A 25524-nucleotide genomic window follows, 5' to 3' on the forward strand; every position below is an offset into this window, starting at 1 on the left:
CGCCAGCACGCGCCCGCTCCCAGCACGGCGATTTTTGCAGAGATCGCATCTCAAAGCGGATTCAGTCAACGGCGTCAGCTCAATTTGTCGAGTCGGTTTTTTCTGTCGTCGTCGCGGAAGTCACTAAGCCAAGTTAATTAAACTGCCAACGCAACGCAACGCAACGGAAAACACGCTACGCTCCAAAGTTCTGTGTATTTAGTGTGAAGTGTGACAAGAATATAAAAAACAAATCAAATCGATATCAATACCATATTTGAATATTTGCAAAGCAAAGAAGACCAAGTGCAAACAAACTAGTGAAATTTAATTAATTTTATTGTTCAATCTGATCAAATTGGCGCCACTCGCTCTCAACATGTCCAGCCACGAGGAGGATGAGCACGAGCATGAGCACGAGCATGGCGACGATGTCGAGGAGCAGGAAATACACGTCGATGTCGATTCCGATTCGCGAATGTCATGCGGCAGCGGCTCCGATGTGGATATGGATGGTGGCAGTTGCTACGACGAATCCGAAACGCCACTCAGGTAACATAACATAACACATCATTGAATACAATAGTTGAACTAAAAGTTTAATCATTGTTCTGCCCGTTGTGCTATTCATAATTTTAATCTTTAAATGCTTTGATGGCACCACAAAATGTTATTCTTTATGGCCTAAACATTCTGTGTGCCAAGACAAAGACTTCTATTGTCCGATGCTAACAAGCTGGCAATTGATGGGGCCCAACTCTTTTTTTGAGCCACTTTCATTCATATCACGGCTTTAGACCAATTTTTGTTGGCTTTGGCGTGAACAAACCTCTTAAACACTAATAAATTGCCGCAGCAAAGCCAAATGAAACTCCCTGAATTGACAGACAAAAGCAGGTAGGAAATTTGGAGTTTGTAGAGAATTGAGAACTGAGAACTGAGATCGGAGTATTGGGAATTGAGTCTGGGTCGGCGATAAAATGCACATTAGCAAGGCGCCAAAAAGCGCGCTCTGATAACAATTCCCAAATGGGCTTAAACGAGTTCCTCCACACAATGCCACAGTCGGCGGCCAAAGCATATTGGATTAACATTTTAATAGAGCAAGCTATAAAAACGCCATAAAAATCGAAACTTTAAGGAATGTCGCGAGAGAAAGATTGAGGGAGAATAGCGTACCTTATGTTTAAATGTTTAATAACAAGTTTTTCTTTTTGTTGTAAATAAAGTTTTTAAGTTTTCGAAAGTGTCGATTTAAATTTTGTAAAAAAATTAAATATCGATCGTGACTCGTTTTGAGCGCCTCTTGACGTCTTGCTATGATTTATAGAATCCAAATAAAATGCGTCTAGCATTTGCATAATTACTTAATTTGCCAACACGTCAGCGTTGCGTTGCGTATACGCCGCGTACAACAGCTGCAAACATGATTTCTGCGTGTTGCGCGTTTATCAGTCTGAGAGATCAGAGTAAATAGCAACTACTTTTGCTCGACAATAGCGTGGGCATATTGGTCTCGACTGGTCTCGAAATGCCATTCGCAAGCATTAATTAATAATTTGTTCTGGCGATGTTTGCTTATCGTGCGACACTTTTAATATTAATGAGCCAACAACAACAACAACAACTCGAATCATTTATTTTTTACAGTGAATCACTGCAGTCGGAACAGACACGCTCCTCGTCCAGCGAGAATCTGCCCTTCAGCATATCCCGGCTGCTCTCCAAACCCTTCGAGACCAACAACAACAACAACAACAGCAGCAATAATAACAACAGCAGCAATATACAAAGCAGCAGCCCCAACAGCAACAACAACAACAGCGCCGTCGATGACAAAGAGCTGCAGGCAGACGATCAGGATTTGGCTGCCTACAAACTGGCCACCAGCATTGCGAACTCAACCTACGGCAGCGCCGCCGCTCTCTACACATATCCGCATCTTTATCCGTCGGCAGCCGCCGCTGCCGCTGGCCATGTGCTGCGAGTGCCACCGCAGCGCACACCGCTAACCTGGGCACTTCCGCCTTTGCATCATGCGGCGTTGGCGCATCAGGCGGTCAAGGATCGACTGGCAGGTGAGCTAACATATTCTCTACCCTCAACCCCAACCCCAATCACAATGAGAACAAAAAACTCAACCCCAAGGCAAAGCAATTCGTATTCGAAGTTCACGCTGTGATTGGGCCATGTTTGCGCTCTCTTTATGAGCTGCTTCCAACGGTAGCAACTCCGCAAACACAAGCTACACTCGCTACTGTTTCGATTTTGCCAAGTGCCTTGGGCCATGATTACCATGTGGCACGCACACGAATGCGAATGCGACTGAGAGTGCGAGTGCGAGTGGGAGAGTGCGGCTTATTAAAGTCTTGTTCTGGCCAGGCTAATAAGCGCGATCAGAGAAGTCTTTTAAGCCAACATGCCTGTCGGCATGTCATTCGCAAGCACAACTACAGACTCTATCTATGTGTGTGTGTGTGTGCTGGTGTGTGGGGTCTGCCAAAGCTGAAGCTGGCCCTAAAGTATAAAAACATGTTTGCCTTCAAATGCGCAATCGCAGCTTAAGTTAAAAAAAGCAGAACTTTACGCTGCGCCACCGCCCAGAAGCGAAGCGATCGCAACGCATTTGCATATGCCGCTCAACTCAGTGGCATCCACAGTGTGCATCCTCTGGCTGCGATTTGCGTTGAGCTTGAGCTGCGGCTTTTGTTAATTTGTTTACATTATGAGCTTCACTTGTAGCTACAAGCGGCATTCGCAGCGCGAGCCGCTTAAATAATGAGCTCGCGTTGATTTTATTACGCCTCCTTTGGCCCAAGCTTTGCTTTATCAGCTGTCCCTACTCAGTCATATTTAGGCAACCCAAAAAAGAAAAAAAACCAAACAGAAAGCTGCTTAACTAAGGATCGCTTGCGATTGGCATTTGCGATTGCGACAGTGGCTGAAAACTTTTGCTTTTATGGCCAACATCCGCTACTTGCCGTCGGTCTTTCAGTTATTTTAATGAGCTGGTTTACATGACTTTTTAATTTCGCGCTGTGCCCCGAAAAGGAATTAATTACACATTGGGCGGTCGCTGGACTCAACCTGGGGACAAGAACGAAAGCCCTGCCAGCGAGTTGTGGACTCTTATTTATCACCACATACCACACTTCAATGTGAGGCGGCCAACTGACATGGTCAGCTTTTAATTAGCCAGGAGAGTGCCTAGTAGAACCTGGCCACACTTATGAGACAGACACTCCACTCCACTGCACTTCACTCCACTCAACTCAGCGATCTTTTGACCAGTTTCGTTTTGTCAACATCTTCGTCAGCGTCTCTCGAGTGTGTGTGTTGTTGTGTGTTTGTGGTGTGTCGCTTGAGTTGCTGATAAGCTGGCGCCTTGGCTTTTTTCATTAACAAGACAAACGAGCGAGCAACGGTCTGACTCTGCACCCGTAACAAACTGACCCTTGCCTGACTTCTTATGATCCCCCCTCCTCTCCTAAGGCTGCACTGCATTGTAGCGCCATATGATTAATAACCATTGCATGTTAATTGGAATGCTGTTGCTCTTGCTGACAGCCGGCGCAGCAGGAGCCAATTATTTTTCGGTTCTTTGGGGTCAACCACAGCCCTTTATGCCAATTTGCCAAATAGCCAAAAATGTGCACTCAAAACTATTACTCGAATATATGTACGTATATTCCAGTAGCTCTTGACTCTTAAGTTTTTTGGCAAGGAAAAAAGGTCAAAAGTGTAGATACTTGATAGCTGACGCATATTGCGCATACGCCTGGTGTGGCTCAAAAACTCTGACTGCGATTCACACTGACTTCGGCCTTAGCCACAGGCGCCATCAATAATGCATGCTAAAAGCTTTTAGCATTATTTTACGTATTTTGGGAAAGCAGTTTACAGGCAGTCGCTGCCACAGCCACAGCCACAGCCCACAGACAGGTTGAGAGTATCTTTAAGATACGCCAAAGAACTGAGCCAAAAACATCATAAATAAGCACAGCATGGGAAGCGTTGGTAAGCCATAAAATTATGCTTACGCGCTCCTTGCTCGCATCCCCAACGAATCCTTTAAGGATATGAGTGGTGCTGCTTATGTGGTGCGATAAATGGCTTTTTATTGAAATTGATATTGCTTGAAATATTCAAATGGTTCGCCAATCCCAATCCACAAGATGCGATATTTACGCCACACACACACTCACCATCTAAGGTTGCTTTTGGGCGCATATTTCAAAAGGGGTTTCTGCGGAAATGTGGCAATAAAAAACATGATTTGTCAGTTTAACACCCGCCATAGATTCTGGCATTGAGCACTTTTCAATTGAAGTGCAAAATTCGCTCATCTCAAGGGTTGAAATCTATTGCACGGAAGTGGCTCAGGGATATGTTAAGCTTCGATTTTTATGGCCAGAAGCATATTGGGAATGTGTTTCTTGAAAGTAAATATGAAGTTCTTAAAATTATAGTCCGATTTCGCCATCAATTATTTGACTTTCTCTTATTTCTAATGTAATATTAGTTACGTTCAGTATTAAGAAAAATGTAAATAACTTCAAAATAAGTATCATAATTTATCTAAATTGACAATGATGTTTCTTTTATATGCCACACAATAAAATATTCATAGTTTACTATATTTAGAAACTAAACATCATTTAATTTTGGTATTCAATTTGGAATTTTGTATTCTTTTCTATCGTCAAATTTCATAAGTTGTACTTCACCTTGTTTTAAGATATGAATTCAAACGTGCAAGGTTTTCTGCATAAAATAATAGTATATTAGATATTTTAATTAAATAAATAATTAATATTGGTGTCTCCAAATTCGCTACAAATATTATTAAAATTTGATATGTGAATTAAATAATTAAAAAATGTTAAATACATTGTTGTATATCAGAAATAGGCATTTTCAAGATTATATAATAAATTGTTTTGGTTATTTTTTAAAACATTTGCAACAATGTTTAAAAGACATAATGCGCAAATTTTGTATTTGTTTGCATGCAAAAGAAACTTGAGTCATCGCACTGTGTTGCAGCCAAAAGACCGTCTAGGTTTTTATCGTGTTCTTCAAATTGCTGTTCAAATGGCTGTGGCAAATAAATTTCGCCAGAATATTCACAAGCTCATGTCTGACTTATCGCATGACCCCAGTGACGATGGTCAAGCCGGTTTCCCAGTTGACCAGTTGCCCAGTTGCCCAGTTGAGCAGTTGTCACCAACCAACGACCAACGACATCGTTTCAATATTTCTTGTTGTTGTTGTGTGTGTATTTTTTTGGTGACCACTGCGCTTGGTCTTATCGCACATAATAAACAACAACACGCACGCTATGGCAAAGTAAGTCGACTGGCAGGAATTTTAAAAGGTTCAGCGCCAGCGCCAACGCCAACAGCAACAACAGCAGACCACAGCAGCAACAACAGCACCGAGCGCCCGCACCCATTAAGGCAGCGCCAGCGTCTGGGTTCGAGTTGCAGTCGAGACACTGGGTCACTTACAATAGTCTATATATATAACGATACTATATAGGCGAGTAGAGAACTACGCATCCTAGGAAGCCGCAACTTTATGACTCAACCAGGCACCGAAGTTGACTGAATGAAATTGATGTCGCGTGCGTCTGTCTAGAAGACGGACTCGAGTCTTGTTCTTCGTCTTCGTCTGCTTCTAGCATGATAAAGGTACGATCTCGACCTCAGGCTGCGGCAATTAGGCGCTTAGACGCTTAGCGGTGCGAGTCACTGACTCTTAAGGGCTGGCACAGTCCAAATTGATTTCACAGCGTGCCGCGAGGGAGTGAGGGACAGGTAGAGGCGGGTCGCTAAGGTCGCTAAGTAGCAATATATGTCCATACAGGTGCCTGGCTCGTTTTTTCTTTGTTACCGGAAGCAAATATCGGAAATTGCTTGTTATCTGAGTAGGAATTTATTGTTTGCTAATTGCTTGCGAGGACACGCCGAGTCACAATGAAGTGAAAGTGCAATTAGCTGCAACTACTTAACTATATCTATTTAATATTTTTGACTCTGCCTTTGTTTTACAGCTGCATTTCCCATTGCCCGTCGCATCGGACATCCCTATCAGAATCGCACGCCGCCCAAGCGAAAAAAGCCGCGCACATCCTTCACACGCATCCAGGTGGCCGAGCTGGAGAAACGCTTTCACAAACAAAAGTATCTGGCATCTGCGGAGCGAGCGGCTCTCGCTCGTGGCCTCAAGATGACCGATGCTCAGGTGAAGACGTGGTTCCAAAATAGACGCACCAAATGGAGGTAAGCAACAAAAAAAGAAGTGAACAAAAAAATAAAATCGATTGTATATAACCGCTACCCATATCCAAAGTGATGACAGGTAGTTAAGCCCCAACTCCAACTGCTGTCTGTCTTTAAACTACAAAATCTACAAAAGCCTTTCGTACTAAAAAATAGCAGTACGAAAAAAAAAGAACGAAAGAAAAGCGTGCCTTTCAAGCTGGGGGTAAAAGGTTTATTCATTATGCATGAGCACATTAAATGAAAAAGCGCTGCCAGCAACGCCTGTTCCAACCCCCCAACCCCCAACTCTTCGCTAGGGGTTGCTATAATCGTGGGGGTGGATTCATTTGCTATCTGCACCAGACCGAATAGCCCTTTGTAGCGTCAACTAATAATGAGCCCGGGCTTCTATTAGCCGTGCTTGCTTGCTAAATATATCCACAAAATGGCCGCTATAAAAATATAAAGTTGTACAACAAAGTGTGGGAGAAAAAGTTGGTGAAAAAAGTTTAAATTAGTTGGTGACGAAGATTCTAAAACAAGAACTCAAAGCATATTATTATGATGAAAGCTTTCCTAACTGTTTTGTATACTTTAAAGTGTCATTAAATGGGTTCAAATAAGTTTTGAAAATAAACAAATAATAGTAATTTGGCATTGATTAGAAAGTTGTTTACTGATCAACCAAAAATAAATAGCTACATTTGTTGTGGATATTATTTTGTGTAATTACAAACTGGGCTTGGACTCAAAATTTTAAATAATCGATAAATAATAACAGATGGCCATTTAATAAGCTACAAAGCACACGATTGAAATAATATCTAAACAATTTCAATAATTATTGAAGCTTGACGCGCCATTAATTAAGCCAAACTGTACTCGCATGTACTTGGTGCATAAGTATTTAAGCATATTTGAATGTAAATACATTTGAATCATGAAACTTTTACTTAGCACGCATAGAACTACATATAAAGGCTGCCATCTGTTGGTTATCATTTTGATTTATAGCGATGGCAATGCAAATGGCAATTAACGACTACAACTCGGAACTTGCGCAGCCTTATCAGAAGTATAAGCTACCCTACAAATAAATGAACAAGTCACGCGCTTGTTTGTCTCTAATTTAATGAGGCATTGATGCGTTGAATGCGTTCGCATTTGCGTGTCTCAAATTGTTTTCTATTTTATTATTAACATTAGAATACTACAACTATATATGTATATACACAAAATACTCACACTTATTTCTGTATATAATGCAAACACTTTATGTGACTGAGCCAAGTTCTTGGCCAAGGCGAACCCAAGAGTCTCTATCGCCCATAGGCGCTAATTGCCGCTTAGCCATAGTCTGTCCCAGGCCGACAATGGCTCTGCCTCTCTCTTGGCTAGCTTATCAGCCATTTTGAGCCTATTTTAGCTCATAAAAATTAATGATGTAAAACGCAATTTTGTTAACGGCAATGGCCACGGCTCGTTTGTGGCTAAGTGAAATGGCAACGGCATAATACACAGAAACGCCATGATTATTATTACGTTGTGTATAGCTCGTAAATATAAGTATACTTATGTACGACGAGTATATGAATGCATAATTGCTTTAATGCAGTCTCAAAACTGTTTGCCAAGTAATTTAAATAATTAACTGCGTCCAACATGGCGTATGAGTTATGCGGCCGAGGCACAAAGATTGCTTAATGTGTTTATTTTTTGCTTTTGTATTTTCTTACTCATTTTAATACAAATAAATTGCAACCTGTTTGGCTGGGGGCTTTTAAATGCTTCGATTGCTCACAGCAACAGCAACAGCAACAAGAGCAATAACAACAACATAAATAATTAATAATTAACAAACAAAGTGCGAGTCTGAAGACTGAGCAATTGAATGAAGCTTGTAGCCTGTCAGTCCGACAATGTGTTTAGCAAAACGTCAAGTAAAAAAAACGAGAAAAGAAAAAACAAACAGAAAAACAACGCAGAGCAAAAGCCAAATGGCAGTGAGCAAAGAAACGAAAAGAATATAAAAAATGGCTTGTCATTGCATACTTTTTGACGCTTCGCCCCCAAAACGAATGACGCCGTCTAACTGTTGTCTGACAAAGTCCTGGCCAAGGGCACATCCCCAAGATATATTAGACATCGAGTTATAATACTTTACTGCTGTTATATTAGACACCAAATTATAACAATTTGCTGAGCCGCCTCTTAAAATTTAGTCAATCAATTAAATAATTCTTTGGCATAGTTTGTTATTAAAATAAACCTACTTTTAAAATAATTTAAGTGGTTCATTCTCCAACAACACTCCAGGTATTCAGTATATTTAAAATGAACAGCAAGAACACAACAACCTTTCTTAATGCCTGTAGAGTGCACAGCTTGATATGGGATTATTCCCGGCCAAAACAAGGCAACTCGCTGTTATTTTGGGGCTACTGTCTGTATAAACGACTGCTTCGAGTTACACTTGCATAACTTAATTAGTTACCGGCACATAAATCAACTTGCCGTTAAACCCTTTTTAATTACATGGCCATGCATCAAAATTGCGCCCCACTCGACGAGATTCGCTTGGCCGAAATCTTAAATTGGAGTACGCAAAACTCACATGAGACACACAGGAAATTAATTGCTTGGCATATGGAAAAGTTTTCTTTGCTGAAAGCTGTCTAATTAAAAATTTACACACACACACTCACACACACGCACTCGAATGACAAATGAACTAGAGAAATGTGAGTGTAAGAAGTTGTTGAGCAACTTTAACCGCAAGACGAAAATCAATTTGCCTGAGAGCAAAGTTTTTGTTTTGGGGCATAAGGAAAATCAAATGAAATTAATTACAGCTGCGTTGGCCATTTGTAAATTAACTTTGAAGCTGCTGCTGCTGCTGCCTTATTCGTTTCGGCACGTGGCCTGGCCCAATGCCGAAATGGGCCAGTCCCAAAACAGTAAAAGAAAGAGGGCCGGGCTAAATCTTCGTCTTTTGTGGCAAGTCCCTGAGGAAGCGGCCATGCGACCGGCCAGCCAATTAATGGTCTAGCTAAATTGTTATGTCTTGAAAGATAATTACCAAAGGCCCTTTTTTTGCTTTTGGCCCACAAAAAAACAAGAAACTAAGTTTTGTGGGCCATGGTTATTTGGTCGTAATTTGTTGACGCTCGTTTGCGGGCGGTGTGTGAAATGATTTTAATTACCGGACCGGAAAACCTGTGAGCAGCTGCTAACAGTGCGACAATTGACTTGCCATTAAATTTGTGGCAACATAAAAGCCCCCTGCATCTCTCTCTCTACTTCTCCCCATCTCTAACACACTCTCTCTCTCCCACACTCGGTGAATCGAGTCGAGCGCAGTCAAGCGATTTATGCGTTGAGCTTTAATAAACATTTTAGCCTAATGTCGAGCCATTATTTATCGTGGCTAAAAACTTTTTTCAGCGCCCCGGCGCCAAAAGACAAACAGTTAACATTTGTAAAGCGTTTGTTGCATTTTCATTTCCATTTCCAAGCTCGTGACTGAAGATAAATTACAGTCGTGCCTCTTGTCTCTTGTCTTCTGTCTCCTGTCTCGTGTCTCTGTCTCTCGAGCCACACACAAAAGAGCAACTGGAATTAGAGTTGCACACACTCAATCACACTCGTACATTTGTTTACTTGTTTTCAGAGTTTTAATCAATTTTCGTTGAATTTTTTATGCGCCAGCTGTAAAAAATGTGCTCGCAGATAAAACATCCAAAATCCCAGAAAGTAAAAGTTAAGCAATTCACTTGAAGCTAAACCGTTGCCCAGACAATTGAGTTGTTGTAGATACGAATATGCATGGGGAGTTAACTTATTGTTGTTTTCATTCGTTGTTGTTGTTGTTGTTGTATCCAGAGTAATTCAATAAGATATACAACCCTCGATTAACAGTATGTGGGAGTAAGCACTGTGGAACTCTAGCGCTAAGGTTTATTTTCGATGCACAGTCAAATGCTGAAATAAAAAAAAAACAAATATTCAAATAATTCTTGCTCTTTATAATAAAGGTTTCCTATGTGAAGTTGTACAAAATACTCTGCATATAATGTTTATATCTTACAACTAACTTTTAGTAAATAAATATACTAAAAAGACAAAAATACTAACCAGTGCAGAGTAAAGCTTTGACATACAAAAAATTATTACCTGTTTCATACGTAAAGTTGTAAAAAAAATGTATTGTAAAAAATAATGTTCGTATTTTAAAATCAACTTTTAGTATATTGAAATACCAAAATACTAAAAATACTGCCAAAATAGATTTTAATATAAATAACAGTTTTTGTAGTCTCGTCTTAAAATCAATTTAAAAATTCAAGTTAAACTTTTTATTTATAATCAGCATTTTAAGCCCTTTTCAAAATATTTGAATTTAAATTTGAAATTCCCTTAACAACAGTCTTGTTAACACATTTCTGAGTTCGCAAGTTTCAGTATACAACAACAACTCACACTGCGTTGTAATGCATATTTAATAGGTGCGCATTCAAGTTATGTAGTTGTAGTTTGAATGATGACATTGCTGATGAAAGCCTTAATGATAGCATATTAAACTATATTATAATCATGACATGTGTGTGTCCCACACTCACAAACACACACAGATACTAATGAGTAAGGTATTTACGTAGTAAGTGTAATTACGGGACAAACTTTCGTATTTACGAGCAACCAGAAGAACTTCATTAGATCATGAAATATTCAATATGGCGCGCGATGGCAATTCAACCCCACCACAGAGGGGGATGCAGAGGATGGCTACATTATGTGTATATGTGTATGTGTGTGTGAGTTGGGGGATGGCCACAATTAGAGCATTTATGCTGCGCAAACGCGAACCGAAATGGGGATGAGAATGGGAACCATAACGAGACTGGAATTGAGAACGGGAAACTGCGATGTGGGAATGGAAATTGCAACAGAGTTGCAACAGCATAAAGCTCTGACTATGTGTGTGTGTGTTTGTGTGTTGCAATTCCAGTTGAACCAAATGAATAATTTAGTGGCAGTTTGGGGCACACAAATTGCCAACGGTTGTTGCAGGTTAAATCCCATTTGAGCGCAAAACATTTAAAATGTAATTTCGAGTCGACTCGAAATTAATTTTCAATAAACAAAAGCACAAAACGGCAGTTCCCCCATTTGCGTATAATTGCGCCAGGGATTGTGGATTGTAGATTGGATATGTCGGCATATTTGATTTGATTAGTTTTAAATGGTCTTAACAAGCCGCCCACATAATGACTTGATGAGTTTTTACCTTTACCCCGACAAATTACTTTTCGATAATGAATATGCACATTAGGCGATGCCAGACAATTGATAAATACCCCCAAAATAATATTATGTCAATCATAGTTCAATCATAACTCAATCATTTTCTCTACTCTATTTTTTTGCAGACGTCAGACAGCCGAGGAGAGAGAAGCCGAGCGTCAAGCGGCCAATCGCCTGATGCTTTCCCTACAGGCGGAGGCCATTAGCAAAGGATTCGCGCCGCCCGCGGCTCCACTCAGCTCTCAAACTGGGGTCAATGGCGCTCCGCTGGCTGCGCTGCACGGTCTGCAGCCGTGGGCGGAAGCGTCGCATGCAGCGGGCTGCTAATCGTCTACAAACTTAGCATATGTCGCATAGTCTATAAGGTTTATTTGTGATAAAGTTTGCTTTGTAAATACAGTTGAAGTAATGCAGTTCTGCTACAATTTGTAAATATTTAGCTATACTTCCTAGATACATCCACACACACACACACATATATGGTATATATAAAGTTTATCTATACACTAATTATTAAGCTGTCGTCTTAAGTTTATGTAGTTTGTGTTTAGTTTTGTAGCGCAGTGTTTCCTTTTCTTCAGTTATTCTTCAACACTTTCATGGCGAAATGCATCTCAAAAAATGTCAACTTCTAAGCATAGTTAAAAAACAAACAAAAAGAAGAACAACTTTTTAACATATGGCTTGTATTGTACGTTAGTCTTAAGTCAACTGGCATTACCTAGTATTATAAATGAATAATTAGTAAACATATAAATAACATATGAAAATAAATACACTACGAAATCAAAGAAAAAAAAAACAAAACAAAACCTGTCTCGATAATTTGATTTATATTGGTGATCCACACCTTGACCGGATATATGTGTTGGCCTAATGAGCTCTTCATCGAATGATATCAGCCATATGCTCAATTCGCCAAAAACCAACAACTATTAGAGCTGGAGGATCTGAGAAAAAACTACTGCTACTATAGCAGAATATCAAGCGGCCTTTCATTATAAATATATTATGTGTGTTTTTTGCGCTGCAAAGGCAAAACAAACAGACGCCGCCTGAACAGCAGGTAGTCCCTCCTATACTTAGCCATCGGCCGCCACTCCCGACATCCCTTAAAGTGTTGGCCGCTGTCACATTAGCGTCGACTGCCGTCTTCGACAGAGTTTTCAACTCCTACAAGCTGCACGGTGGTCGCCGCTGCGGAAGTAAACCATTTTCGGCTACAAGTTGAAAGACGGCGCCCACAAAGTTGCAGACGCCGTCGCACAGTGGCACTCAGTTGGCATCCTGTGGCTAAAATATATTATGAAATTATGACAACAACTAGAAAAAATGTATAGAAAGCAAATCAATAAATGGAATTCGATCTGAGGTTCTATTTTAGCGAAATTGTTTTTAACGCTGCTGGAAGTATAACACAAAGAGCTTATTTAATTGCTGGTCGTTCCATAAATAAATTAATTTGAAATTTAACAACAATTTTTTATAAACACAGAGTTTTTATTGAAAGGAAATTATTATTATCGCTGTTTGAGCAAACAAGTCAAACAGAATTGAAGGAATTTCTGGCTACTAAAAAAATACAAACATGAAGCATTAAAGAATAGTGTTTGATTGTTGCTCAAATTTCATAGATAGTTCTTTTTTATAAGGAAATTGTTATTATCGCTGCATGTGCTAAAAACTCATCAAAAGTTGAATAAAATTCTACCTGTTGTAATAAGGAAGTAGGTCGAATTCTATTGAGAGTATTTGTTTTAAGGAAATTACAGCAGCTCAACATTTAGAATTTAATTAATTGAACTTTTTCGAGTTTTTTTTTTAAAGACTTGAAAATGAAATTGTTATTATTCTTGCTTGAGATGAATTAAATTAGAGGATGGAATAATTCTCGAATTTAGCCAACATTCCATAGAGAGTTTTTATTTTAAGAAAATTTTTATTATTGTTGCTTGAAATATTTACAAGAATTCAATTATTTTTTGACTCTTTTATTAATGAAAATAATATTATATAATGCTTGAGAATGAGAGCTGAGTTTATTTCTGGCTGTTGAATAAAGAACAATATTTTATTTTTATCGCATTCCTTAGTTCGAGTTCTAAGGAAATCGTTATGATCGCTGCTTAAGAATTGAAATATATTCTGACTATTAAATAAATAAATGCATATTATTTATTTAAATGCTTAAATTCCTGTTCCACTGTGCATCTTAAGTCGGCGATCAAATGCTCTTTATTCTTGATTGCAACTTCCACAGAGACACCTTTTTAATTTGGCATTGGCCGCCGCCCCTGCCTCATCTTCATCATCGTCAAAGCTTCTGTCCGGGAATTGTTGTTGCTGTTGCTGTTGAGATCCTGTGCTGGACTACTTGGAAATTCATATAAATTGCGTTTAATTGGACAATTTTTGGTTTATTTCTTTGTGGCCAGCGGCAGAGAGAATATAACCTATCATATTTTGTATGTAATGAGGATGTTTGGCAATTCGGTTACTTTGTGTCCCGCACATATTGCATGTGAAGCTGGAGATGTGCGCATGTCGTTCTAATTGGTTGCGAGACTGGATCTTTGCTTGGCTCGCCTGGGCTGCAGGTTTGATTGATTATTGAGAGAAGTTGCGGACAGGCACTTGGATTTTGGGGGCAACAATCTATTTGTGTCCACTTAGTGAAATGACAGCCAGCACAGGTCTCTCACTCTCTCTCTCTATCTCTCGCTTGTTCTGCAGCTATCTACGAGTAGTATATCGAACCCTCGAAAGAGTAACAAAAGTTTTTGGCCGAAATTCAGCAAAAAGAAAAGCCAAATTGAAAGTGACCAGAAGAGGGTGGTTGCTCTCGCATCTCTGTCCAGTCTCGAGTTCCAAGTGTCAGAGTTGTAGTGACTGGATATGAAAAATACAAATGAACAGCAATGCGGTTGGTCAACAAGACAGCAACAGCAGCAAGCAGCAGACAGTCGACAGCAGAAGGAGGCGATGCCAACTGAGTGCAGACTCTCTGCACTGGCGACGTCGAGGTGGCAGGATTTCGTGTGAAGCCTCCTGAAGTCCGGCTGCCACGTCAATTTGGATTATGGCAAGATTGAAAGGGATTTAAGTCCGACCAAAGTCAAGCCAAAACTGGGAGCCACATTATGTTCATATAGCAGTGAAACAAAAACGGCAGCAACAAAGCAAAAACCATTTTCAAATTAGTTTTTTAGCCTTTTCAAAGTCATATTTTCATGTTACAATTTTCATGTTAGCATCACAAAATACAATGAGAAAAGTATGAATGGAACAAAACATGGAAAAGAATCAACAAAAGCTTGGGGAATCGCCGACAGCTTTTCAGTCAAGTTGGACAGTTTTTTTTTTTTTTTTTGCAGGCAGTCACAATGGCAGTCACTATGAGCAGCGCACAGTGACAGCAAATAATTAGCGGCCATCATGTAGACATTTAAATTAAATATGAGTCGCTATTCGCTGTATTCGTATTTGTTGCAGCTCTCATTGCTTTTGTGTTCTGGCTGCATTTGATATGGCCGGCTGTGGCACGTCTAGCGTCTAATTATGGTCGTCATTCGGCGGCCTTTCAACCCTCCACATGACAGTCATAAAAAATGTCATAAAGGAATCCATTTTTAACGTAAAAACTAAAGTTAGTACAAGTTGAGCCAACTCGACGTTTAGATACTCTTTTTTTACAAATGACGAGGAGTTTATTCTTCTCAAAACAAAGCAGTTAATTTTCTGACATTTTCAACAAGTAAGAAAGTTACAGTCGAGTGTGCTCGACTGTGAGATACCCGCTACCCATTTTTAATAAAAGCAAATTATTGCGGTATTATTTTTAAAATATACCGAAAATACTACAAAAAATACTATAAATATACCGAGCGGTATATTTGCTATATCGATATGGTACCACATTCAAAATATACCATAGACGGCACAATATACCAGATTGTCGGATAAAGCAACTCAGACCCCCAGTAAGAAGGCGTTTTTGCCCATACAAAAGTAATTATTTAATACCTTCCACAATTTTAATCTGATTTTTAGGAATCACAACTACTATAGTTGTTATTGTATATACCAAAGTTCGCAGTTCTAGCTTTAAATTAACGCTTGCTATTCAATTGTTTTGATTTGCGGGGGCGGAAGGGGGTGTGGCAAAAATTTAAAACAAACTTGATCTGCGTGCAAACATAACAAATGCTGTCGACAAAAAATTATAGCTCTATCTCTTATAGTCTCTGAGATCTAGGTGTTCATACGGACAGACGGGCAGACGGACACGGCTAGATCGTCTCGGCTGTTGACGCTGATCAAGAATATATATACTTTAAATTTAAATTTTCAAATTCATTTAATTTATTACATTTCTATGTTACATTTTCAATAAAATGCTTTTTCATAAGGAGCTTATTATAACACGTTCCCATAAGCTAAAATGCTGATGATATTTAATACAAACTAAAGAATAACTTATTGTTTTTATTAAAATATAACTTTCATTCAGTAAATTAACATGAACCAAAAAAAAAACAAATAATATGTTTATATTAATTTATAACATATTTAAAACCAAACCATTATTGAAAATATATACATAGTATATATTATATATGAAACTAAATTCTAGTAAAATCTAATGATGTTAGTCCTTAACTTATTTAAAATTAAAATTTCAGTTTTATTCGTATCATTATTGGAGCGAACGTTAGTGTCTACCATGCAACTATCTGAACTACTACAGGGTATAACAAATTTGATATTACTGTTGGCAAACTAACTGTCATTAGCCCATGTGTGTTTACTTTACACGAGTACAAAATACTGCTAGTTTTGTGTGGTTCTATTAAAATTTGTAGACAAAAGCGAGTCTAAATGAGTTTTAAAATGGAGTAAATGGAGTGCAGTACCTACAAAATATAGTACCCCATAAATATGTAGTTCGTATGAACATCCCCTCCATGGCATCGGCAGCCATTATTGTCGAACGGAACAGCGACAATTTGGATCCGTTGCGACGACAACTAACAGAACTTCTAATGACCTAACGTCACCGTTGGACGTTGATACTCGTATTTGTTCTGTAAATTAATCATTTGGACTTGTCATTAGCTTCATGTGCTTACCTTTTGATTACCTTTGCTTTTGCTTTTGCTTTTGCCTTTGTTTATTCAGGTTCCTATGGTGCGTTTTTTTTTTGTGCGCTGAGCAAAGAATATGCTAATAACTAATGATAAACACGATTGAAAAAAAAACACACACACAAGTGTTTCTTTTTGTTGACAATAAATTGGCTGACTAAATGATTCGGAAAGGTTCAAGATACACGCGCGTATCTAAGAGATATAATATATAATAATAAGATAATATTAAGAAAGCAGGTTCCATTATTTGTTTAATTTGTATGATACAATAGAAATTAGATTAATATATTTCAAACACAATTTTACCAAATTTAATTAGGACTTTTGACAATCAAAATTGCTTTCTTATAATCATTCAATTCAATTTATTCTGTGCTCTGTATTTATCTGCGGTTTTCATAATAAAAGAAAGCGCTCTGCGCGTAGTTCAGAAATAAAGCGACTAGTCAAATGACCTGTAATGGAGAGTAGAAGTTCATGTTTCATACTACTCACTGCAATTTGACATGAAAATTTAATCAAGTTGTTTTCAATTGAGTGCAAAATCACATCAGCAACATAAAAAGTGTAAAGTGGCAAAGTGGAATGTAGAATGTAGCATGCGGCAAGTCGAAAGTGGAGAGTGTAAAGTGCCAGACCCTCGGACCTCACACCAATCACCAGACAGACAGACAGATAGACATATAACTCAATCGGCATCGAATGGTCAGCCCTCAGTATCGGAGGGGATGTTTTCACTTTGCAGTTCGTCCCCCACGCTTTTTTCAACCTGGCCACAAATGTCAACAGCTAACGGCAATTGGGCCACATTGACGATACGTGAGGCATTTCGGTATTTATTGCCAAAACACACAAATTTATAACCAGCCAATAAAAGGCTGTAAATAAAACAACAACTGCTCGCCTGACTTTTGACGAGGTTCATTTCGACCTGTCAAAGCCAGAAAAAATACAGTAGAACATTTCAATTTTATTACCGTGACTGCTTCCAAATAAAAATCCACAAAAAACGACGCTGATCAATTATTGAAGTGCTTGGAAAATTTATGTTGAATTCCATTAGAGTTATGGCGTGAAAATTGTCTCGCTGCTTAGACAAGTTTTCCTTCAGCTAAATCAATGTGACACGCTGAAATTAGAAAGAATCAATGGGAGTAAATTGCTAATCAAGCAACTGGCAATTGAGTTGAGAGAAAACATTTATTCACTGCTAAATCTCCAATGTCTCTTTAGGCGCCGTCTGTTGAAATATTAAAATTAAGCTGGCAAATTGAGCAAGATTTCCACTTACAAAAGTCAAGACTTTCATTTCATTTGTACTTTACCTTCTTCACAACTTCCTTGGCTTATACAACTACATTCTACATTCCTTCTTTCTGTGATTGTCTGCCCATTCCCAGTTGTCCATTTCATGGACGCGCAGCATTTTGCATTTTTTATTTGTAACAACAAAATTGACCTTTTTCCCTGTTAGTTATTTTGACCTTTGTCTGGACGACAGACTCTGGCTCTGCTTCGCTTTGCTTTTCTTTGCTTTGGCTGTGTAAGTGGCCTTCTGGGCAAATTTTGATTTTTGCGTAATTTTTCTTTGGCCAATTCGAGCCAAGTCAAAATTCGTTGCTGGCCCATAAATAATGCAGGCTGCCAAGGCCCAAAATGGTCAAAAATACGTGAATTTCATGCTTTGCATGGGGCAGGAAAAAAACAACACGGAAATTGAAATGAAAAGAAACTCATTTAGATATACCTCCCTCTCCCTGCTCCTTCCCCAATCTGCAGCTCACTCACCGTTGATTCTCCCCAGCTTTGGCAATTTCATTGGTTGCCAAATTTTTCCCAAATGCATATTAAAATACGTACAACGTCCCGCAGATTTTGTGTCCTGTTTGCTTTGGCCAAATAAATGGCTGGCTGTAAAAATAAACGACAAACGAATGGGCCAACAATAAAAAAGGCCACGACTTACGACATTTCAAAACCGAACGTGAAAACGGGCTTAATACTTGCCTGAAGAGTGGGAGAGACTAAAAGACTGAGAAACTGAGAGAGAGAGTAGGCTGGAAGCGATGTCATGTTCATGTTGACTAATGTTTAACGAGCCCAAACTTGTCCTTGTTGATGTTGTTTATGAACCTGCCACTCCCACTGTCCTTAGTCCTCGTCCTCCCCTCCTCTGCGACTTGCAGGCTATTCAAATCCCTGCGGCCTGTGAGTCTGCATCGCAGCGAGAATTGACGCGCGTGCCTTCAAGTCATGCCCTCAAAATTGATGAAGTTGCTCACGGCATACACTATGTTAAGGGACGAAAGGACGTCAGGATGGAAACGCGGTTGAAGGGCGGTGGTGGTGGCGGCGGCTTGCCATCCCTCCAGCTGGTGTCAATTGTGTAATTGCCGAATGTTGTTTTCAAATATTTAATTGAAAGGGTGTTTTGCGCATTATTGTTGTTACTGTTTCCACTCCAGCCTCCGCCTTTCCTGACTTGCCATTTCGTGGTTACACGCGTATCCTGTTACAAATCCAGTGTCAATGTTGTTTTGCTTGCTGTTTAATATAATTGTTATCCGCTTGTCTCTCCTCGCACTTGCGCTTTACGAAAGGGAGGATATGGAGTTGTTAAATGTTTGATGTTAGCCTGTCGCAATAGCAGCAAGTGTTGAGATTTTCACATACTCGTTGCTGATAATTGTAAGCCCTCAGAATCAAATACAAAACAGATGCTACAAATAGATGCAGATAAATATCATGGGAAACTTGTAGGCATTGCAATTCCAAGCTAATTATAATACAGAACTATCGCATTTAATCAATCTAAAAACGCAACAATGATTAGAAAGACATTACCTAGGGATTAGTGGAGTTTATAATCAAATAATTGCAAAATGTACCTTTTGTTTGATTATGGAATTTCCAAAGGCAAATGTCTGGAAACTATCGGTAAGCATGTAATTTGCATGAGCAACTGCTTCACTAAGAACTAAGAAATTACTGCAAATTTTATACAAATATTTGTGTGCTCTATTTTGATTTAAACATTTCTTAAGATGCTTTGAAGCTTGAGAATTGGGAAAGAGACATTGCTAAGAAAGAGACATTGCTTACATTGCTTAACAATATTTAAATAAATTTTTGTTCGCTTCACGTTAGGTTTACAAATTTTTTATAACTCATATTTTGAAGCTTATCATTCGTCAGAATGAACAAAGAGCAGAGTCTATAAATTGATACTAACAAATGCCCTGGGAAAGTTGTTAAAGCTAAATGCAAAATTAAATTATCATATTTAAAAACATTAAGATTAAAAAATACCTTAATTAGAAATTAGTGCAGTAATAAAAAATATTTTTGTTAGCTTTACTTTTGGTTTAAACATTTCTTAAGATACATATTTTAAGAAGCTTTCTGACCCAATAAGTTGAATGTGCTTTTATTTATTCATAAGGCACTTTTGAGCCATCACTCGCAGGTGCGGTAACCAATTTAATTTGCAATGTCAGCGCCAACAACATGTGCCCAACGACAGCTGGTCACTTGTAGGCAATCGTGGCGACATGAAAAGGCGTTGAAAGCAGCTTTCAATACAATTTATGGCCATGCGTGGCGCCTACGAAGGATGCCTAGAGTCCAATACATTGAATGGCAGTCAGTCAACAACGTGGATGCTTCAGCCTGGGAAAATGCTGAACTCAAACGACGCACTTCGAATTGCATTTTAATGCAATTACACTGGGCAGGCTGCTCTGCTGAACTCTGCTTCTCATCCCGAGAGAATGCCACTCCATTTGACACCCCCGAAGGCCCACTTGACATTGACAATAAAGAGCGCAGAGTGTAGCCGGGCATTGCATTGTTGAAATATGTCCTGCGTCCTTAATTTCACTTTTATTTTTACCAGCAATGCCAGCCAGCATTGGCAATTGCCTCTGCCCCGGCGATGCTGTTGCAGATTAAAAGATATAAATTCATATTCCCCAAGCAGCCGGGGCGGTGCGTGCGAAGTGTGTGTGCACAGTGTTCTGGGCTCTGTGTTCTGTATTCTCCGTTCTGCGTTTGGTCATGCTTCCTCCTCCCCGAGGATCGATTAGCTTGTTAGGAATTCAATTTGAAAACTGCGTTTTTCCAGCTCTCTTTGTATTTTTGTGCCTTGTGTCATATATCTTTTTATGAAAGGGATTGCGTGAATGATGAGCTGGCTCAGCTTTATGGCAGCCCGTTTGATTTCATATTTGTCAGTCCGCAGCTATATCATGCTATGTCCATACTCTCTCACTTGAACAGGTGCCTCAGCAACCGCACCAGAAGCGACCAACACACACACACAGTCACACACTATTGCTCTAACCACTTAAAGTAATTAACTGCTGAGATGCTGAGAGCTGCTCGTCAGTTTTCCTTTATTTTTTTCCATTTCCACTTCCATTTACTATTGTTATTGCCATCGTCGTCGTCGTCGTCGTCGTCGTCGTCGTCGTCGTCGTCGTCGTCGTCGTCGTCGTCGTCATCGTTGTCTTCATCCCCGAATCACAAATTAAATGGTTACTGTTCTTCATCAACGGGATGCTCAGGATGCAGAACAGAGAACAGGGAAAATTGTGCCGTCAAGCGGCCACAAAAACGTGCCTACAACGTTTTCGCATCTAACAACGTAACGTTTGTCATAAATGCGCAATTATATCAGCCAAAATATCCATAGAATAATTTAATTCAGGCTTTTATTGCATGAATATTGAATGAAAATACAGACACAACGTTCAGCATTCTCACTCACATCTGCATATTTGGCCTAAATATATAGCCACATACTCACTTACGCCTACTATTACGGACTGGTTTATTAATAGAAATTTGTAGAGAATATCTCAATGAATAATTTATAAACATTTGTAGCTTATCGATTTTACAACCCGTTTCGATTTAATGTTTTTTCTCATAATCGTTACGCATTATCCCCTCTTAGTTGTTCCAAAAAGCTTAGTTGATTGATGATGTGGATTCGGATTCGCTCGTAAACTGTAAATATCATATTTATTACTGTTTATATGGATACTATCGCCTACAATTTACAAGCTGTCAAATTTTGGAGCTTGCAATCATTGTGCAATCATTAGATTAAAGAAAACTTCACTTTATAACGTGAAATAATATTATGAATTGAACTTATTTTTATATTTTAAATTAATCATTCATAATATTGTGAGAGAGAATGAATTAAAGTTATTATGTTTCTGTATCTTATAATTTTAATATGAATTTTTCATTATATTAAATAAAAGAACAATATTAACCATAATAAAAAATGTATTTATTCTCTTCAAATATTTATATTTAAATTTTAACAAATTTTGTTTTTTTTTTTCATTTTAAAATTTAATATAAATAAAATTTAAATACTACCTATAAAAATAAAACGGTTACTGTGCTTAACCGTTTCAGAAAGCAGCGCAGCCACATTAAGCGGTTACATTTGTTGGTTCGTACTTTTACTACAGATGGCGCCACTTGCTATACAGCTGTGGCAACTCTGTCATCCACCTATTGCCCACATGCTGGCAACACCAATCGATTAGTGGTTTAATCGTTAATCGTTCGCAGCCAACTTCACTTAATTTTGTGCTTTCAATTTCATCAGACTTATACGTATATATTAATCAATAAAGTTAAGTTGAATACAACGGCGTTTTCATCAAATCTCTCACACCTATGAAGACGCCAAAGTGGTGACCCCGAATGCAAAAACACAACTACAATTTACGTTCAGTGCAATTCCAAGCTCAAGACACTGAAGACGAATTTTTTGACGCAAACATGCAGGCACACGATCAAGACCTCGCAGAACAACTGCGGGATGTGAAACAGCAACTCGAGCAACTGCAGTCACATGGCCAACCAGCTGGATTGTCATCGCAATGCGTGCAACTTCGCATTCCGAAATTCAACAAAACAAATCCTCAGCTTTGGTTTTCTCAGTTGGATCGCCTATTTCATCTGCATAATGTCACTGACGATAACAAATTCGACATTATATCTGTGAATTTGGAGGAGGATGTCATTGCCAAACTGGAGGATCTGATCGCATCGCCACCGCTGACAAACAAATATGCCATTTTAAAGCAGCGCGTGCTCGACAAGTTCGCAGAATCATCTGACTCAAAGCTGAAAAGACTTTTGCGTGGCGGCGAAACTGTTGGCAAGAAACCGTCAGACATCCTTGACCACATGCGGCGCTTAGCACCAGCCACGGGCTGCGAGGCAGTTATTCGATCGTTGTTTCTGGCGGAGCTTCCAAACTCGATCCGACCGCTCATTTCGGTATGGGACGAGAACAACCTTGACAAATTGGCGGAGATTGCAGATAAAATGCTTGAAGCTAGCGAGCCAGGTTCTGCATTTGTTGAGTCAACGGCACTAACAGAGCAGCAGCACCAAGTTGATGCTCTGAGCGGCAAGCAAACCGGCATGTCAGAAGTAACATCGGCATTACGAGCGCTCACTACAAAAGTCGACAAGCTTCAGGGCGAGCTACGCCAATCAAAACATGCCCAATCGTCACGGCATCCACATGATAGCTCTAATGATGTCGGTTCGAAACTATGTTTCTACCACACTAGATTCGGTGAGAATGCTCGCAAGTGCCAGCCAGCATGTCCACGCTACCAGTCGTCAAACTAAAGATGCTACCGTTGACTCAGCTGGTAAACGGTAGCGCAGTAACCACCAGCAGCCACAAAGCTCCAAACATTCAACAAATTGGCCTGGACCGGCGTCTACACATCAAAGATCGCTTGTCAAACCAATCATTCCTTATTGATTCCGGATCAGTGGTGTCAGTGATTCCACGCAGCATGGCACCGCACACACGCATCAACGGCAGACTTTATCTGTATGCCGCCAACCAATCTACAATCAAAACCTATGGAAATTGTACTCTTCAGCTCGACCTGGCCCTGCATCGCTCGTTCACATGGCCATTCATCATCGCTGATGTACAAACACCTATAATCGGCGCAGACTTCCTTGCCGCACATCATCTCCTCGTCGACGTCAGTGAACAACGATTGCTTGACAACTCAAAGTCAACTCCTCACCATGGCACCACTGACCCGTCACACGACTCTGGATCTCTGGAACTCAAGTCCTCGAATATGTCAGCTGATGTGCAAAAGATCGACAAAATGGTTTGTCTCGAGCGAGTCCATGCACACAACGTTTGTCACTTCATTAAAACAAGCGGCGCACCTGTAGCTGAGCGACCTAGACGATTATCTGGCGAGAAACTTGCTTCAGCCAAATCGCAAGTCAATACGCTCATTGATAAGGGAATTTGCCGTTACTCCAAAAGCCCATGGGCCAGTCCCTTGCACATGGTGGCTAAAAGGATGGATCTTGGCGCGCCTGTGGCGATTACCGCAAGCTGAATGGAATTACGGTTCCAGACCGTTATCCGATTCCACACATTCAGGATTTTGCTGATCGCCTTCACAATAAGAAAATTTTCACAACGCTAGATCTCGAAAAGGCTTATTACCAAATTCCCATGGCGCAGGAGGACATAGAAGACGGCTATTTGCACTCCATTTGGCTTGATTGAATTTGTTTTTATGCCATTTGGACTAAACAAATGCAACGCAAACGTTCCAGCGGTTCATTGACCAGATCTTCCGTGAAATTGATTACGTGTTTTGTTATGTTGATGACATTCTCATCATGTCGAGCTCGGAAGAGCAGCATAAGCAACACGTGCAAAATGTTCTTAACATTCTTAAGAAACACGGATTGGTCATCAACCGAGACAAATGCAATTTTGCTCAGGCAGAGGTACAGTTCCTTGGCTATGTGGTCAGCAGCAAAGGCATAAAACCACCACAGGACCGAATAAGCGCGATGTTGAACTTCCCACAGCCACAAACAATCTGTGAATTGGGCCGATTCCTGGGAATTTTGAATTATTATCGACGCTGCATCCCTCACGCCTCGCGAATACAGGCTCCCCTCAACGACTTAACACGCAACATGAAAAGAATGATAGGCGTCCCATTGATTGGAATCCTGAAACTATAAACACTTTTCTGGAATGCAAAAAGCGGCAAACGCAACCACGCTCGTCTACCCCAATCCACGCGCTGATCTCTGCCTGGTGTGTGACGCATCGGACACAGCAATTGGAGCTGTTTTGGAGCAGAGCTCTGAACATGGTTGGCAACCTCTTGGATTTTATTCCAAAAAGCTCAATAGTACAGAACGCAACTACAGCACCTACGACCGCGAATTGTTGGCAATCTACGAGGCGATAAAACATTTCAAGCATGTGTTGGAAGCAAGAGTATTTGTGATCAAAACTGATCATAAGCCCCTAATTTATGCCTTTTCACAGCGACCGGAGAAGGCGTCACCTCGCCAATTGCGACATCTTAGTTTCATTTCCCAATTTTCAACCTCAATTTGTCATTTGAGTGGCGACGAAAACGTGGTTGCAGATGCATTATCGCGTTTAAACGCAATATCCATGCCGTCATCACTCGACGCCAAAAGCATTCAAGAGGCGCAAGCATCAGACGGCGAGTTATCTGCACTTCTAAATGGAACAACTTCGCTGCACCTGCAACCTGTGGAGCTCACCAAAGAAGTCTTTGTGTACTGCGATGTTTCGACCGGATCCGTTCGTCCATACATTCCTCAGTCATTGCGACACCGCATTTTCTCCCAAGTACATGGATTGTCACACCCTAGCGGCAGAGCAACGCTTAAACAAATCCGGCACAAGTACGTGTGGCCTTCTATGTGTAAAGATGTCCTGTCATGGTCAAGGAATTGTTTATCATGTCAAAGGC

The 25524-nt window shown here is 39.9% G+C and overlaps 2 protein-coding genes across 2 annotated transcripts; both read left to right on the top strand.

The window, feature by feature from the left end:
* On the top strand, positions 1-12332 carry LOC132785772 (T-cell leukemia homeobox protein 3). The gene is made up of 4 exons (XM_060792045.1): positions 1-531; positions 1630-2057; positions 6035-6263; positions 11675-12332. Exons 1-4 carry the CDS (start codon positions 359-361, stop codon positions 11874-11876), a joined length of 1032 nt encoding a protein of 343 aa, XP_060648028.1. The 5' UTR covers positions 1-358; the 3' UTR covers positions 11877-12332.
* A 10169-nt stretch (positions 12333-22501) lies between these two features.
* LOC132784192 (uncharacterized) lies at positions 22502-23365 on the top strand. Its single transcript, XM_060789627.1, has one exon. It carries the CDS (start codon positions 22502-22504, stop codon positions 23363-23365), a length of 864 nt encoding a protein of 287 aa, XP_060645610.1.
* The last annotated feature ends 2159 nt before the right edge of the window (positions 23366-25524 follow it).

This window comes from Drosophila nasuta, chromosome 2R (genome assembly GCF_023558535.2).
Source record: "Drosophila nasuta strain 15112-1781.00 chromosome 2R, ASM2355853v1, whole genome shotgun sequence".
NCBI classification, from domain to species: Eukaryota; Metazoa; Arthropoda; class Insecta; order Diptera; family Drosophilidae; genus Drosophila; species Drosophila nasuta.

Coding starts and splice junctions, on each gene's coding strand:
- LOC132784192 (XM_060789627.1), top strand. CDS start 22,502: ATGCAGGCACACGATCAAGACCTCGCAGAACAACTGCGGGATGTGAAA.
- LOC132785772 (XM_060792045.1), top strand. CDS start 359: ATGTCCAGCCACGAGGAGGATGAGCACGAGCATGAGCACGAGCATGGC. Junction 2,058..6,034: donor GGTCAAGGATCGACTGGCAG/GTGAGCTAACAT, acceptor TTTGTTTTACAG/CTGCATTTCCCATTGCCCGT. Junction 6,264..11,674: donor AATAGACGCACCAAATGGAG/GTAAGCAACAAA, acceptor ATTTTTTTGCAG/ACGTCAGACAGCCGAGGAGA.